Below are 17,388 nucleotides of genomic sequence, written 5' to 3'. Positions count from 1 at the left end.
TAATCAATTTTTATGCTAGTCGGGTCAATTAAAATCTTACTCACTAGGTTATTATAAAGATGGTTGTACGTTGTGTCTCGTTCCGTTTCGTGCTTCATTGTGCTTGTAGTGTGCATAAATTGTATTGCCTACAGGCTGCCGAATTCAGAAAGTGACTATATATACAACTAATACAAGTATATATCTTGTTAAGAACTTATATCAAGTGACTACAAATATTATATGTTGGTAACAACTTATTTTATCAAGCTAAATGGGTAAATAACTAATGGTTTATTGTATTGTGTGGGTAATTTTTGTTTTCTTTTTTAATTCATCAGAATAACGCATATACCCTGCAGTAGAAACTGATGCCCATATCGCCAGCCGCCTACACGTTTGTCATGTCTTGTGGGTTGGGTGACTTTTTTCATTCAAACTAACACGATTATTAAAATAATGGTCAAAGTAGTATACACGACAATAGTTAAAAACACATGAGTATTATTTTCTAGACACCGTAGAACACTATGCTGCTCAATAATATGAAACGGCATAAGAATGTGGTTACAATTTTGTAACTACAGTTGCAATCTTTGGTTAAGTTCGAGTCTATGCTGATCATATGCGGTAATATGATCAGATTCAGCGTTAAACAACAAGGTTTACAGAGTAGAATGACTGTTGTAACAAGGTTTTCAAATGACAATATTTCATCAGTAAGATGTTCTAACATGATCTTGCTGGGATTTTAGAGATGCAATGCCTGCAGAAGCACCTCCAAACGTTCAGAACACTTTGAAGGCTAAAAAACCCTCAAAAAATGGAATTACTGGTTCAACGTTGTCACGGGAAAATCTTCATTGTCAGATTAGTTTGTTCACCTTTTCGTTCACATAAACTTCAGTCAAAACATCCAATTCTTCTGATATTAAATGAAGCTTGAGTGATGAAAGAACAGAAATGTTGTTCATATGTCATCACCAATCTTATCTGCGTTGATGTCCTGCCCTGCCCACTTCTGCATGCGGCTGCTTGATTCCTCCACCTGCATATCATGGAGGTGGCTCAGTCATGTCTAATGCCTTTTTACGATGTCAACTATTACCAGCGACTCTAGAATGCTTTTGCACAACTGAAGGTGGAGTTTTATTCACAAGTAGACAACCCTAAACCCTTGAGATGTGTGTATATGAACTCTTCAATTCATCTCTAGTGCCAATGTACGCGACAATTCTACCTTTAAATTCAATATGCGTACCACTACCAGTGTTTGGAAAAACTAATAGCCAAGTCAGAAGAACATAGCTAAAGGAAGTCCTAACCCTTAGCAAAAAATACTTGCGACTATGCGAGTATGAACAGAAGAAAGTCAAGAAACACAGCAATGCGACTTAAGGTGAAGTATTAAGATCTCATATCTCCAAATTATGCTGACACCAAACTTCAGAAAAACAAGGAAAAAGTAACTGGAAGCTATGTAAAGCTCACCTCTTTATTCCAATTTGTTTTGTAAAGGATGAAGAGTAGAATGAATGTCTGCAAGAGAGTTCCAGCTATCATTCCGCTCCAAAGGCCCTGTCATTGATAAAACCATATTTCAGAATATATCGTTTATAATGAAGAATTAAGATCTTAAGCACAAAGGGAAAGTGATATTACCATTACTCCCAAGTGTGCTACATAGCCGAGAATGTATCCAAGCGGTAGCCCAAAAACATAATAGCAAGCCAAGTTTATATTAGCCACTGTGGCTTGCCACCCCCCTCCAACAGCAACTCCTACAAATATGATGAGAAATAAATTATTGAATCACTTAGTACTCAAATCCAGACTGCTCGATCAGGAGTCTGTCAATTAGTTGCACGTTGGCAGAAAGGAGAATTCACAGATTTGACAGACAGAAAAAGCCACAAAAGCATACAAAGAAATTTAAGTGTAAGTCTACCTGAAATGACAGGCTGAATACTGTTAAGAACCATTGTCACACCAAGAAGCCAAGCTAGTTTAGAAACTGCTTGCTGCAATTCCTTGCTATCGGTGTAAATAATAGCAAAATGGTCTTTAGTGATGAGGATAATGACCAAGCACAAAAGCCCGATGATGATAGACTGGAAGACTGCAACGAAAACACTGTATTTGGTTGCCCTTGGATGCTGTAACCCAAGCTCATTTGATACACGAACACTAGAAGTAACAAAGATTGCTTCAGAATTGATTGATGAAAACCACTTCTAGCTTCTAAGAGTATAGGATCAAGATATTATCCCGTAACTCCTAAAGCAAAAGAACTGAAAAGGTTAGCGTCTAGCATAGTAAGAATATTGATTTGTATGCATTTACCTTACAGCAGCATTTATTCCAATGAATATCATAAATTGTAGTCCATTTATATTCGTGCTGAAACACAGAGAAGAAAATTGCATTAGCGACTTTTTTGCAGAAAAACAAGAGCTAGTTGTTAAGAATACTATCAAGGAAGTTTTAGTATGATACCACAGTTTGACATGCTTGCAAGTAGACAACAAACTTACAAGTCATGAATCGGAAACTCACCAGATAGAAAGAGAGCCTATAGTAATGACAGCATTTGGAAGGTGACCAGCAAGAAGTGTTATGCTCATCATATACCAGATTTCAAGGCAGAGCATCACAGCAGAAGCAATTGAAAGCCTAACAAATGCCCACATCTCGTTAAAAGCAGCCCAAGAGAACCCTGTCCAAGCATCCTTGCACCAAACAAATACATAAACAACTTGGGCTATTGCAGTCACCCATCTTGTGAAGTTGAAAGCTACAGCAGCCCCGCGCAGACCCCAACCCAGCACAGCAATGAATAGCCAGAGAAGCACAGCGTGTTCAATTAGAACAATAAATCCGATCCAAGCCATTACATTAACCTTGCTTTGGGCTTGGAGGAACTTCTGAGTAGGAAAATTGATAGCCAACGAGAACAGTGAGGGTATAGTAAGGATGGTGAATTGTCCTGAGAGGTTGGCTACATCAGGGTCCTGTCCAAGAAACTTTAACACTGGTGCAGCAAAGACATAAATTGGTAGGAGTACAAGACTGCTGAGCAATAGGATTATCCACGAGCGTTGCATGTAAACTCCAAGCATATGAACTTGCCCAGCACCAAAAGCTTGCCCACACAATGTCTCAAGCGCGCTCCCCATGCCAAGCTACAATATTGAACAACAATATTTGTCCCCATTAAAATCTCCAAAAACTACATGCTCCCACTTGAAAAATAATAGTACTACATTGTAAGTTTGTAAAAACCATTACACCAAGTGATTTTCCATCACACTAATTAACAACTCTAGGCATTTCAATACTTTATAACACAAGTTTTTTATGCATGTAATGTCCACATAAATATATTTTTATCTAATAAAGTTCAAAGTTTCTGTATTAGAATGTCTAGGAAAATTATCAGATAACACCCCCATGGGCTGTTACTAAAAAACCATTCCGGCCTGAAAATAACCCTACTTAATCCAAAGTAACCAAAAAGTCCCAAATTCAAATATGATCCACATAGAGGCCATAGACACACAAACCCACCATGACCCCGATCCATTGTGACTTGAATCCAATCTGCACACCCGATTTATCAGCAGTTCTAATATTACTATGACCTAATTGCAATAGCCTAGACTGACTCAGTTATGTCCTCATTTCGATCCCAGGATCTCCTGAAATTGAGAATCAAGCTCTAACCACTTGAGTTACCCTCACTCTCAGTTATGTCCTCATTACTATTATTGCTAAAATCTTTTACAAAGCATTTACGAACATTGAACATCAAAATCAAGGCTCTAAAATAATTTAGTACTTATAAAGTCATGGGTCAATACTGGACTGACCAATAAACTACAAGTAATGTGAGAGTTTGGCAAAAATGAGCACAAAGGACTGAGTAGGAAATTATACATGTAATAATTTCCTAAATTATTATTGCGATATTTTATTGTTCGTCTATTAAAGCCGTGTAATATAAAAGTCCTTCTAACTTTACCCTACCTACTCAAACATTGGCTTGACTTTAAACATTACACATTTTGCAAAAAATGTGAATAAATAATGCAAAAAGTTAAACTCAAAATGAGTAAATTAAAAAAAACTCGAACGAGTAATAGAGATAGAAAAAAAACCATGAAGCCGAATGCGAAGGTGTTAATGACGGACATTGAAATAGAAATAGCAGAAAGCTCAAGCTCTCCAAGATGTCCTACAAAAATGTTTGTAAGTGAATTTGTAGCGTATTGACAAACAATGTTAAACACTAATGGTGTTGCTATCTTCCATAACTTCCCCGTCTCTTCCTTAAACACCGCCGCCGCCTCGCTAATGCTCTTCACCTCCGCATAGTCACCATTCTCCGCCTTCAATCTGTTACCGTCGCCGCCGTTTAGCAATGGTGTCTCCATTTTCACACAATGCTTTTTTGTTTTTTTTCTTCTCTAGATTTTTATTTATATACTTCGTATTTGATTACTTCATACTTAATTGGGGATGGCACGATGGCACTATATGAATATATATTTTAATAAAATATTTGATGGTGAAATGAATACGGTCTTATATAAATATAAATATAAATGTCTTGGCTTGGTTTTGATCTACTTTGATCAATTTTGAATAGTATTTGCAATAGTTTGAGTGTACCTTATATTGTTATACCGAGGGTTGTGAATAAATAATAGAGTCAATTTTATACCAGTATCATGGTCATAAAGATTTTATTAGATTCATATTGAGCTAAGAATAAGTATTTAATATGGAGAATCTTTCCTAATTTAATTTTGTATTAATTTAAGAATACACGACAAAATTAGAAAAAATCAGTGTAATTAATGTTATATTTTCATTTGTTTTTTCCATTTTTAGCTTCTAGTACAACATTTTTCATTTTTTCAAATATCAATATTTTTGCATATTTATTAACTATTACTAAAACAAAATATTACTGAGATCATCAACCCTCAAACTATCCTACATGTCATTCCTACATTAAAAAATTTCCCTCCAATTTCTTTGTATGATGTCATCAGATCAATTATTAATGTTTTTTAATTTTTATTATTAACTTACACTTTGACTTCAATACATAAGTGTCTATATAAAATTCAATTAATCAAGTTTTTCTCCTAAATTATAGTTTCACGTACCTAATTTGTTTGATGTTTGGTAGTGCATTTCAATTTTTTTTACTTTCCTTAAATGTAAATTATTTTTATATCTAATTCTAATCTTCATATACAATGTAATGTGTAACGGAACATAAATTACAAGAAAAATTAATTCTAACCATACATCGAACGGGAATAACCTAATTTTTTTCTAAAATAATTGGATATATGAATGCGTTTGTATTAATTAGGTTGACTATTAACCTAGTCCAATTATTTTGAAAAATGAAAAAAAAATCTAAAAATGATTGAAGCGGAGTAAAAGTACATTTATTTGTTGCTTCAACATCACAAATTCACAATGTTCAATAAACAAATAAACAAAGATATAAAAATGTCCACGATATGCTATTGCCTTGTGGCCCTCGTGCATTTTCTCCCTACCACCATTTTTGTTTATTTAACTTATTTTTGGACATTTTAAAAAATAACGCCATAAAAATCACACAAATTTGATTATAACACCACAAATTTTAAAATTTTATTAAAGCACCACCAAAAAATCGTTAGTGGGCCCCACATTGTTCACGTGTCAATTATTTATTGAAAAAAGAATGAAAAAAAAAGAATTTTTTTTAAAAAAAAGGAAAAACCCTAAATCTTAATCCAGCCACCACCGGCGCCAGTGTCCATCGCTGTCACCCCAACCAAGCCCCTACCACTGTCAACCAATCCCAACTGCGCTAACCACCATCTACCGACGAAACAAGCCAGCTGACCACCCTCGACCGTCGAAAGTAGCCCAATCGTACCCCAACCTCAGCCTCGATTTGGTTTCTGGGTACAGGTTTGTGTCCAGGGTGACTAGGTGAGGGTGAGAGGAGTAGGCGGTTTGTGGGTTTGGGTATGGGTGTGGGTTAGGGTTTCGGCGGTTCGGCGATAGTTTTGGGGAGGGCAAAGGAGCTCAGCAATGGTGATGGGGGTGATGTTGCTGTTTCGGCTGGTTTAGGTTGGGGTTACGGTGGTTTGGCGACGGTGTGGGTTGGGGTTTCGGCTGGTTTAGGTTGGGGTTACGGTGGTTCGGCGACGGTTTCGGAGGTTTGGAGGCTGGGTATGGGTGACAGTGGTGGGAACCCACCGGCGGTGGTGGCTGGGTTATCATTTTAGGTTATTTTTTTTTTAATTATTTTATAATTATTTTTAATCCAATAGATGATTGACATGTGTATCATGTGGGACCTACTTAACGGTTTTTTTGGGGACAAAGTTTAGTGGTGGTGAAACCAATTTTTTAGTTTTTCGATGGTGTTATAATAAAAGGTTATTTTTTTTTTTTTTTTTTTTTTTTTTTTTGGTGGTGGTGTTATAATCAAATTTGGGTTTATGGTGTTATTTTCTAAAATATCCATTTTCCATTTACAGTTTTAAATTTTTTAATACAAAGTACAATTCTACCAATTTCATGGAAGGCAGTTCACTTATTTATGGTAGTAGACTCGTATTTCCAAATTGTATTAAATACGGAGTATAAAATAACAATATGTTATTATACTTCGTAATATAGGTCAAAGTATAAAATTACTAATTTTCCCCATTGAACCTGAAACAATGAAATCCACCATCTTCATGGCACACTATTTCTCACTTGGATAAGTAAACTGTCTATTGCATGCTCCTTATATAATTTAAAGTTCTTTCCAGTATAAAAACAAAATGGTCCTATGGTCTAGTGGTTAGGACATTGGACTCTGAATCCAGTAACCCGAGTTCAAATCTCGGTAGGACCTTATTCCATCATTTTTAATCTTTTTAATGAGTAAGCGAATGAAAATAATACTAGTAAAAAATAAATAATTTTAATTTGAAAATACCATTATTTCCTTTTAAACAAAAATGTAAGAACTTGGTTTTACCTAAAATCATAATTTGTTTTTCAATTTGTAATGTTCATGTGCCTCATTTGTATAAAAGCTCACAAAACTTTGGAAGGTTAACTGTTAAGTAATAGAATAAATGGTGACTTGATCATTCGGCTTCATCATGAAACACTTGTTTTTTCGCTGTCTCAGTGGTTTGTTCACCCTTGGAGTTGTGGATAACATAAGCTCCAGTCAAAACATCCGAATTTTCTGCTATATGAAGCTCAAGTGATGATGCAGGAGCAGAAATTCTGCAACACTTGCAGTAAGTCATTCATATGTCGTCGCCCACCTTATGTGTGCTGATGTCCTGTCCACCCCACTTCTGCATGCGGCTGCTTGTTTCTTCCACCTGCATATCATACAGGAGGTAGCTCAGTCATGTATCTTGTCTATTGCAAGTTTATGACATTAACAACCACCACCCTTTTAAGAATGCTTTTGCATAATTTAAGGTTGAGTTTTGTTCAGATGTAAACCTTTTATAATGTGTTTTACAGCATACTTAAGAAGTGTGTGTTCGACCTCTTCAATTCATCTTAAGTACCGATGTACTCGACATTTTTTTAAGGTGGAAGTTTGTTCAGCAGTAAACAGCCTTAGACCATTTCTGATGTCTAATTTCAGGCTAACAGCAAACACAAGTGTGTATTCGAACTCTCTTCAATCCATCTCAAGTACCCATGTACTCGATAGTTTCACCCCAAACTCCAGTACATGTACCAATATTGGAGCCAAAAATTTTAATAGTCAAGTCTGAATAGCATAGCCAAAAGAAGTCCTAACCCATAGCCAAATGACATGCAAGTTTGCTGCTTAAACACCATGTACAAGGAGATTCATGAATTACACCTATGACAACTTGACTCGAAAGAGTTTAATTTTACTTAAGGTGCAAACCTTTGAATCATTGTTTGCATTGATTACTACTGCCTCTAATCCTCTGTCACTCCTTATATCCTTAATCAGTTAATCTCTGAGCCTGGCTCGATGTTAACTTTGAGTCAGGACAGACGACTTAATAACAGTTGCCTGTTATATAGCAAAATATCAAGATATCATCTCTGAATTATGGCAAATCCAAGCTTTTAGAAGAAAGTAAATACAACTGAAAGCTCTGTCATGCTCACCTCTTTACTCCAATTTGTTCTATAAAGGATAAAGAGTAGAATGAGTGTCTGCAAGAAGATTCCAGCTATCATGCCGCCCCAAATGCCCTATAATTGATAAACCCGTATTTCAGAAACTGTGGTAGCTAATGAAGAAATTTAATCTTAAGTGCTAGTGGAAAGGAATATTATTCAGTACCATCACTCCAAAATGTGCTACATAGCCGAGAATGTATCCAAGAGGTATCCCAAATGCATAATAGCAAGCCAAGTTTATATTAGCCACAGTGGCTTGCCACCCCAATCCTACAGCAATTCCTACAAATATGATCAGAAACAAATTATTGAAACATGAAGTACTCAGTCCATCAGTTGAACGTTGGCAGAAAGCCAGAAAGGAGATGTACAAATTTGACACAAAAAAAGTCACAAAAACATACGAAGAAATTTAAGTGTAAGTCTACCTGAAATGACAGGCTGAACACTGTTAAGAACCATTGTCACACCAAGAAACCAGGCTAATTTAGAAACTGCTTGTTGCAATTCCTTGCTATCAGTGTAAATAACAGCAAAATAGTCTTTAGTGACAAGGATAAGGACCATGCACAGAAGCCCGATGATGAGAGACTAGAAGACAGCAACATAAACACTGAATTTGGTTGCTCTTGGACGCTGCAACCCGAGCTCATTTGATACACGAACACTAATAGTAACAGAAAATTACTTCAAATTTGATAGATTAAATCATCATATCCACTTACAGCTTCTACGAATATAGTATCATGACAGAATTTTCCAACTCCTATAACAAATGAATAGAAAAGCTGTGTGTCTAACATAGTAAGAATATTGATATGTATGCATGTACCTTACAGCAGTATTTATGCCAACGAATATCATCAACTGTAGCTCATTTACATTCATGCTGAAACAGAAATAAGAGAATTGCATAAGCGACTTTTTTTGCAGAAAACAACAGAAATAATAATCCAGTATACATTTATCCAGGAAGATTTAGTATGATACCACAATTATTGTTCAATTTCTTAACCATGGCAATTTGACATTCTTGCAAATAGACAATAAACTTGCAAGTCATAAGTCGGAGAGGCTCAGAAACTCACCAGATAGAAAGGGAACCTATAATGATTACAGCATTTGGAAGGTGACCTGCAAGAAGTGGTAAGCTCATCACATACCAGATTTCAAGGCAAAGCATCACAGCAGAAGAAATTGAAAGCCTAACAAAGGCCCACATCTCATTAAAAGCAGCCCAAGAGAAGCCTTTCCATGAATTCTTGCACCACCCAAATACATAAACAACTTGGGCAATTGCAGTCACCCATTCTGTGATGTTGAAAGCTGCTGCAGCCCCGCGCAGACCCCAGCCCATAACAGAAATAAAAAGCCAGAGAAGCACGGCGTGTTCAATTAGAACAATAAATCCAATCCAAGCCATTACATCAACTTTGCTTTGGGCTTGTAGGAACTTCTGAGTAGGAAAACTGATAGCCAATGAGAACACCGAGGGTAGAGTAAGGATGGTGTACTGTCCAGCAAGGTTGGCTACATCAGGATCCTGTCCTAGAAACTTTAACACAGGTGCAGCAAAGATGTAAATTGGTACGAGTACAAGACTGCTAAGCAATAGAATAATCCACGAGCGTTGCATGTAAATTCCAAGCATATGAACTTGCGCTGCACCAAATGCTTGTCCACACAATGTCTCAAGCGCGCTCCCCATGCCAAGCTACAATATTGAACAACAATATTTGATGTGATGCAAACAAATCAAGGAAGAACCCCAATAACAAAATAATTACAGTACTACAATTGTAAGTTTGTAGTAACCATTGCACCATATGATTTGCTAGCTATCGCCCACATTAAAAAGTTGAGGCATTTCAGTACAGTTTAACAGAAGTTGTTAATGCATGTAAATATCCTCTAACAAATACTTAGACATCTGTTAATGATCATGAATTATTTTTGCTATTATGTGAGGACAAATTAATCAATTAACACAGTCTAACTAGATATTTTTGTAACTGATCAAGCTAGCTCAAAGTTTCCCTAGCAGAATGTCATGGAAAATAGTTAGATAACACTCCCATGGGCTGTAAAAAAAAAACCATCCCAACCAGATAACAAACCGACTTTTTTTCAAAGCATCTAAAAAAAGCCAACCCGACTTGATAGTAACCAAACAGACCCAAACTCAAATACAATTTAGGCCATAGACACGAACCCATCATGACTCTGAATCTCTGATCCATTGTGACTTGACATGAATCCAATCTTCACACTCGATTTGGCAGCTCGAGCTTAAATTGCTATGGCCTAATCAGAATAGTTTAGCCCCACCTAGACTAACTCAATTCTAATCTAGAGTATATATATACAAATTCTGGGCTTCAATCATTAACTTAAATTTTTCAGTTGAGTGAGTTTTCTAACATGATATCGGAGTCAGAGTGACAAAAGGCCAAAGGTTCAAGTCTCTTCACGCTAGGTATAAGGAAGCTTTCAAACTTAAAATTATACGAGTAACAATTATCTTAGACCCTTTTTTTACAAAGCACCTACGAACTTGAAGGTTTTTTGAACATCACACCCATAGCTACAAAATTTTAGGACTGGTGGTCGATAATAGGCAGACCAATAAACAATAGTAAAAAAAAAAAAAAAAGTAAAGTACTCAGCTCCATATATAAATAATATTAGAAGTTTATCATCTTAATAAACAAACCATGAAAAAAAAATTCTCGAAATGAGGAGAAAGAGAACAAACCATGAAACCGAATGTGAAAGTGTAAATGACGGAGACCGAAATAGAAATGGCAGAAAGTTGAAGTTCCCAAAGATGTCCTACAAATATGTTGGTAAGTGAAGTGGTGGCATAATAACAAACAATGTTAAAAACTAATGGCATAGCTATCTTCCATAACTTTATCGTCTCTTCCTTGAACACCGTCGCCGCCTCGCTAATGCACTTCACCTCCGCATAGTCACCGTTTTCCGCCTTCAACCTGTTACTATCGTCGCCGTTGTTCAGCAATGGTGTCTCCATTATTGTGTTGGCTCAGCTCGGTTTGTTGTGGGATATAACACATTTTTTTTTGACATACACATATATTTATTGTCTTGGCTCGGTTTGGGTCCACTCTGACAAATTGACAATTTCCATAATAATTGCAATTCTTTATCACTCACATGTGTACACACATTAAGGGTTGTGTTGTAAATAATCGGAGCTAGACCTAAGTTTTAATTTGTTTGAGTTAAGCTTGAAAAAAAATACTCCCTTTATTTTTCTGAATCGCTATTCGTCGTTCGTAAATTACTGGGTGACGTTCACATTTTTAATTGAAATGACTTTTTTGCCCTTGTGGGTATTTTATCTATTTAAGGGTCCACCATGGGTAAATTTAGTTACCGACAACATTAAAAACATTACCGAGCCCACCACTTGTGTTAAAAAAATCCTGAGCATTAAAAAATCCCGGTTCCACCATTGTACGGTAATCCCGAGGAATTTAAAAATCCCGGGGCAGAAAAGAAAAGTGTACGGAGTGGTGTTTTACGATGGACGACGACAACGTTCACACGCCGGAGGATTCGACGGAAAAATCTGTAAGTATTTCGGAATTTTTTTTTTTTTTTGTAAATGGACATCCGCCTTGTTTTTTTCCGGAAACCTGGGGGAGATCCGCCCAAAATCTCCGGATGTTGAGAGAAACATCCGGAAATTTCATCCGGATGGGTACATCCGCCTGAAATTTCCGGATGTATGTGGAGACATCCGGAAATTTTGGGCGGATCTCCCCCAGGTTTCCGGAAAAAAAAGGCGGATGTCCCTTTTTTTTGTTTTTTTTTTTCTTACGTAATTGTTATTGTTATTATTATTATTATTATTATTATTATTATTATTATTATTATTATATTATGGTTATTAATATTAGTTTTAATAATTTTGTAAATTTTTGTTATGATTATGATTATTATTAATATTATTACTACTATTATTATTACTATTGTTGTTATTATTATTATTATATTAGTTATTATATGTTAATGTTACGTAGTTATTGTTGTTATTATTATTAGTATTATTATTGTTATTGTTATTATTATTATCATTAGTATTATTATTGTTATTATTATTATCATTAGTATTGTTATTGTTATTGTTATTGTTATTGTTATTGTTATTGTTATTGTTATTGTTATTATTATTATTATTATTATTATTATTATTATTATTACTACTACTATTAATACTATTAATATTATTATTGTTATTTTTTTTATTATTATTATGATTATTTGTATTATTATTGTTATTATTATTGTTAAATTTAAAATAATAATCCTTGCGTGTTTTATTTGTTTGTGTTGTTATTTTGATAGGATTCGGAGGTTGAAGACGACGGTGACGTTGTGAATTACAGTGCACATTTTGTGACAGACACGGTTTTCCTAACGTTTGACGATGCAGTTACATGGGCGGATGCTGTTGCAATAAATCTGGGATTTATTTAGGTGAAATTGTCTTTCAACAAACAGAGGGATGGTCGACCAGTTCGATATTTAAGATGTGACCGGGGACGCAGGAGTAAGCCGAGAAATCTTGAGAACGCAATTCGGAAGGACACCAAAACCAAGGGCATTGGTTGTCCTTTCTACATCAAGATATGTTACGAGTTCGTCACCAATACTTGGTTTATCCGGGCGAAAGATGATGTAACTGGGACCCACAACCATCCAATGATTGCGTATCCAGAGGGTCATCGTAAAATTAGTGGGTTGAGCCCGAATGCGAAGCAGGTTGTGCGTGACATGACGAAGTCTAAGGTTGCACCGCGTAACATCATGGCGACTATTGCGGAGCAATTTCCTGATGATCATCCAAACATCAGACACATCTACAACTGCCGGAATGACTTCAGAGAAGAGATGTCTGATGGGAGAGGAGTTGTTCAGCAATTTCTACATTTGGCGAGACAGAGTCAGTATGTTTACTGGGTCATGTCCGATGATGAAGGCGTTTTACAGCACGCCTTTATGGCGCATCCAGTCATGGTAGACATCCTACGGACGTACCCCTATGTGATCGGTATGGATTCCACTTACAAGACTAACCGATACGGGATGCCGTTCTTTGAGATAGTTAGCGTGACACCGACAAACCAGAATTTTCTCGTCGCTTACGTGTTCATGCGCAACGAGAGCACGGCAAGCTATCGATGGATTTTGCAGAGGTTGAGAGACGTGATTGGGTATAATAAGGAGCCGTCGGTTTTCTTGACAGACCGTGAGCTTAGGCTATGTGCTGCATTGAGGGAAGTGTTTCCAGGAACCTCGCACTTACTTTGTCGATGGCACATTAACAAATATGTGGAGGCTTGGGTCACTGCTATGTTCAAAAGCAAGAAAATCGATGCGTCTTTCAAAAACGGAAAATGGAAACGTATCATGGACGCTGCAACCGAGGAAGATTATGAGGCCGCTGTAGAAAACATGAAGGATAAGTGGGCAAGTTTTCCAGCAGTGATACAATATGTAGAGAACACATGGCTTTGTCATAAAACGAAGTTCGTGACATTTTGGACAAACCAAGTTCTACATTATGGCAACACCAGCACTTGCAGAGTTGAGAGCCAACATTCGGCCGTGAAGATGTGGTTTGATTCCTCGACAGGTTTGGTGTTTGCTTATTGTACTTCATGTATGTACTTTTATTTAGGAATTTCAGTTACAAATCATAACTGTTTTTCTTTGTAATGTGCAGGTTCTTTGGATACCGTATGGGCTCGAGTTCATAGCCACATTGGTAATCAAATCATCGCAATTCGTAATGGTTTAGAGGCTTCTAGGTCGAAGATAGGTCAAAAGTACCGACAGTTGCCACTGTCTCGTATAAACGGGAAGGTGTCTCAGCGTTGTTTGAAGGTTCTTGATGAGGAGACAAGGAGGATGAGGGAGCTGAGTTATCAAGTGCACGAACGATGTGGATGTGCAATGCGTGTGACCCACGGGTTGCCCTGTGCATGCCAGATACATGATTCGCTAGCTGCTGGGACAGGATTGTACATAAGGCAAATTCACCCGTTTTGGAGGACCTTGGTTATTGGTTCTGGAGATGGTGGGACGGTGCCTGACAATGACTCGACCGAGGATGCCGCACATTTTCGTTCTCTGATGGAGGAGGTGTTTGATAGTGATCCTGTTGTTCTTCGAAACGTGTCTCGCATCATTGAAGAGGAGCTGCATCCGGATCATTTCGATCTCAGAGAGCCTGCTGTAAACCACCGGGTTTGTGGTCGACCAAGACACAATGACACAAGACGTGATCGTTCTTATTTTGAACATGTAAACCGCCAACACACTGAACGCGGCGCACGATAAACAGGTACGATTGAGTGTTGTGTTTTTCACATAAATCAGCGTTCACTAAACTATTAACTGAAACCTACATTTGTGCAGGAGATGTAAACGACATTAGCCAAAGCCGTTATCGACACATGCTTCCAGGGCCGATGTTGCCTTACATCACATGATGGAAGGATGTCATTGGCGATGGGAACTGTGGGTTTCGTTGTGTGGCCGAGTTCTTCTTCGGTGATCAAGGCCGATGGTATGACGCTCGAGAGACAATAGCGAATGAGGTCCTCGGTTATCGAGCCCTATATGAGAGGATTTATGGGCTTGGAAGACTTGAGATCAATGTGCAGCGTATTCGATGGGACGGTGGGGCGGTTGATTCCCGTCATTGGATGGTTGCAATACAAGATTTATTTCCTATTGCGACTTGGTTCAACGCAGCGGTTATTATTCTTGGTGTAGGCCAAACACCAACTTGCTACTACCCATGCCTCACGATATTTCCGTTGCGGGCAAGAAGGGGGGTCACAGCACCGGAGCGAGAGTTTGTCATCGCTACAGTTGGGGCCTCACATTTTGTATTGAACTTGCACCTGATTCGCCACTTCCCCCGGTTGCAGGTTGGTGGACCGAGCACCACGACCCAAGTGTTGACGGTTGGGATCAGCGTTACGAAGCTAGAAGGAACATGTGGGATGCCTTAATTAGATAGTGAACATGTTGTTGTACTTTCATTTATGTTAAACAGTTGTCGTTATGTAATTTGCAACGAATTGAACTTAATTAAACAAAATATTTAGAAAACCACCAAAACAGTTGTTCAATACTTAAAGTACGTGACGAATAAATAGTACATAAACGAAATGCGTACAAGGGAAATAGAAAAAAAAAAACAGGAAGTTCACAACCCCATCATCGCCCTCCAATCAGCTCGTAGCGCCTCAGCCATTGCTCTTGTATCACACGATAGGCTCGGATACTCCTCCAGGGTCCTGTTGATGACCTCCATAGACCGACCCATCCACTTCAATTAAAAACATCATATTAAAAAAACAACATATTAAAAAAACAACATATTAAAAACAACATATTATAAACAACATATTAAAATAGCAACTTATTAAATTATACCAAAAAATACAACTACTTACGTAATCCGTGTTAGTTCTCTCTGGCAGTGTGCGACTCTCATGTGATGACGCAACTGGAGAAAAACGTGGATGAGAAAATCGGTACAGCCACTGCATGTAACCAGGACCGACTGTAGGAGCACCATCACCAAGTCTGCTGAGGGCACCTACCACGACACTAAAAGACATACCAGGGACAAACCGAGTCCACATCACAGATGTCATCTCTGGCGAAAAGTCAACCCGATACATCTTCAAGTTCGTCGGTCTCTTAGCCTTCTCAGGCCTGATAATGGCTGGTGGAATGCCCTGGACGTATCCAAGTTGCCGAACCACTCGATCAGGCATGTATGGCTCAATGATGCTACAATACTGGATGCAACCAATGAAAAGAGTAGCAGGCACGTGTCGTGCTGGATCAACTCCGTACGGTAGCCAGTTAACTTCATTGTCAGTCAAATGATCCAACCTAGCCCGAAAAGCGAGAAGGCGCTCCACGCTCTTGTTATGGCACCCCGATCCAACATACCAGGCGGACGCACGAGGAATAGCAAGCTCTCTGGTCAAGGTCCCCTGCTGAGGCCGTAAACACGGAAAGTACTCGTAGATCCTCGCCTGCAGAAGCGTAAGGCAGCCAGCGATAGAATCAGCATCTCTTCGTGATGCTGTACCCAATTGCCGGTACATGTATGCTAGCACAGAAGAACCCCAGGAGTACTCACTAATCTGAACATCCTCAACAAACAGCTCGTTGAGGAAGCAAGGATGAGTACGGTTTCCACTCTTGTCCAAAAACAAACAACCGCCGAGTACTAACCACAGGTACGCCCTGTAATGGAAACTGAAGGGCCTCTACGCCTCCAAGGTCGACTCCACTATCCTCTCAGTCAGGACCCCACTACCCTGCCATACGGTTTTGGTACCGCACTTCTCATTCAGCTCTTCCTCAGTCATATCCAAGGTAACCGAGCACGCGACCCGTAAAACGTCCGTGCCAGGAGTAGTGGAAACCATGGAACCGTCGACACGAAGCCCTAGAATATGATACACATCATGCAGCATGATCGTGATCTCCCCAAAAGGCATGTGAAACGTGTTCGTGTCTGGCTGCCATCTCTCAACAAAAGCAGAAATTAAGGGCTAGTCAAATCGCCGGAACATGATCCCGGGTAAATGAGATAGACCAGTGCCATCAATCGGTTCCAGGTGCTCCGGCGGAAGACGAGCGCGCCAGTTACCCAATTCAGAACACAACTGTGTCCTTCTCAAACACCGCAACACGTTTCGCTCCTGCCCACCCCATATGTAGGCAGACACGTGACCCCCAAAACTCGGAATAACGGTACCATCCTCAGGCCCACCTAGCATCGGCTCCTGCACCACCCATGACTCTGACGAGCTGGTAGAAGCTTGACCTGGTTCACTACTGCTAACATATCTCCCATGGTCACCCCTATACACAGTACGGTAATCCTGAGGGTCGTACTGTGCATCTCCAGCAGATTGACTTCCTCGATCTTCATCCTCATCCTCATCTGATGAAGGCACTCCAGTAGACGAATACATGGGGGCGCTCCCCTGTGACTGGTGCTCCCCCGACCAAGCACCAGCAGTCCTATACTGCTGCTCATGCTGAAACGGTGCATGTGAAGGTCCTGCACCACCTAACTCCCTCCTAACAGACGCATTCAAACGTCTTGATCTTGCATGACGAGGACAAGAACCCTCAATC

General features: G+C 38.6%; 1 protein-coding gene, 1 non-coding gene and 1 pseudogene across 2 annotated transcripts; 1 reads left to right on the top strand and 2 right to left on the bottom strand.

Moving 5' to 3' along the window:
- Positions 1-466: 466 nt before the first annotated feature.
- LOC110717937 (protein DETOXIFICATION 35-like) lies at positions 467-4,735 on the bottom strand. Its single transcript, XM_021896736.1, has 7 exons — positions 4,137-4,735; positions 2,536-3,161; positions 2,323-2,379; positions 1,928-2,166; positions 1,642-1,760; positions 1,471-1,557; positions 467-1,027 (listed from the first exon to the last, which is right to left on the bottom strand). The coding sequence occupies exons 1-7, from the start codon at positions 4,410-4,412 to the stop codon at positions 950-952; spliced, it is 1,482 nt and encodes a 493-aa protein (XP_021752428.1). The 5' UTR covers positions 4,413-4,735; the 3' UTR covers positions 467-949.
- Positions 4,736-6,478: 1,743 nt separating this feature from the next.
- Positions 6,479-12,023, bottom strand: LOC110717559 (annotated as a pseudogene).
- On the top strand, positions 6,830-6,901 carry TRNAQ-CUG. The gene has a single exon. It is a non-coding gene; the product is annotated as a tRNA-Gln (tRNA).
- Positions 12,024-17,388: the final 5,365 nt, after the last annotated feature.

The sequence above is a fragment of the Chenopodium quinoa genome, unplaced genomic scaffold (assembly GCF_001683475.1).
Source record: "Chenopodium quinoa cultivar QQ74 unplaced genomic scaffold, ASM168347v1, whole genome shotgun sequence".
In the NCBI taxonomy this organism is placed as follows: Eukaryota; Viridiplantae; Streptophyta; class Magnoliopsida; order Caryophyllales; family Amaranthaceae; genus Chenopodium; species Chenopodium quinoa.
The sequence above is the reverse complement of the archived record's forward strand: the minus strand, read 5'-3'. Positions and strand labels throughout refer to the sequence as shown.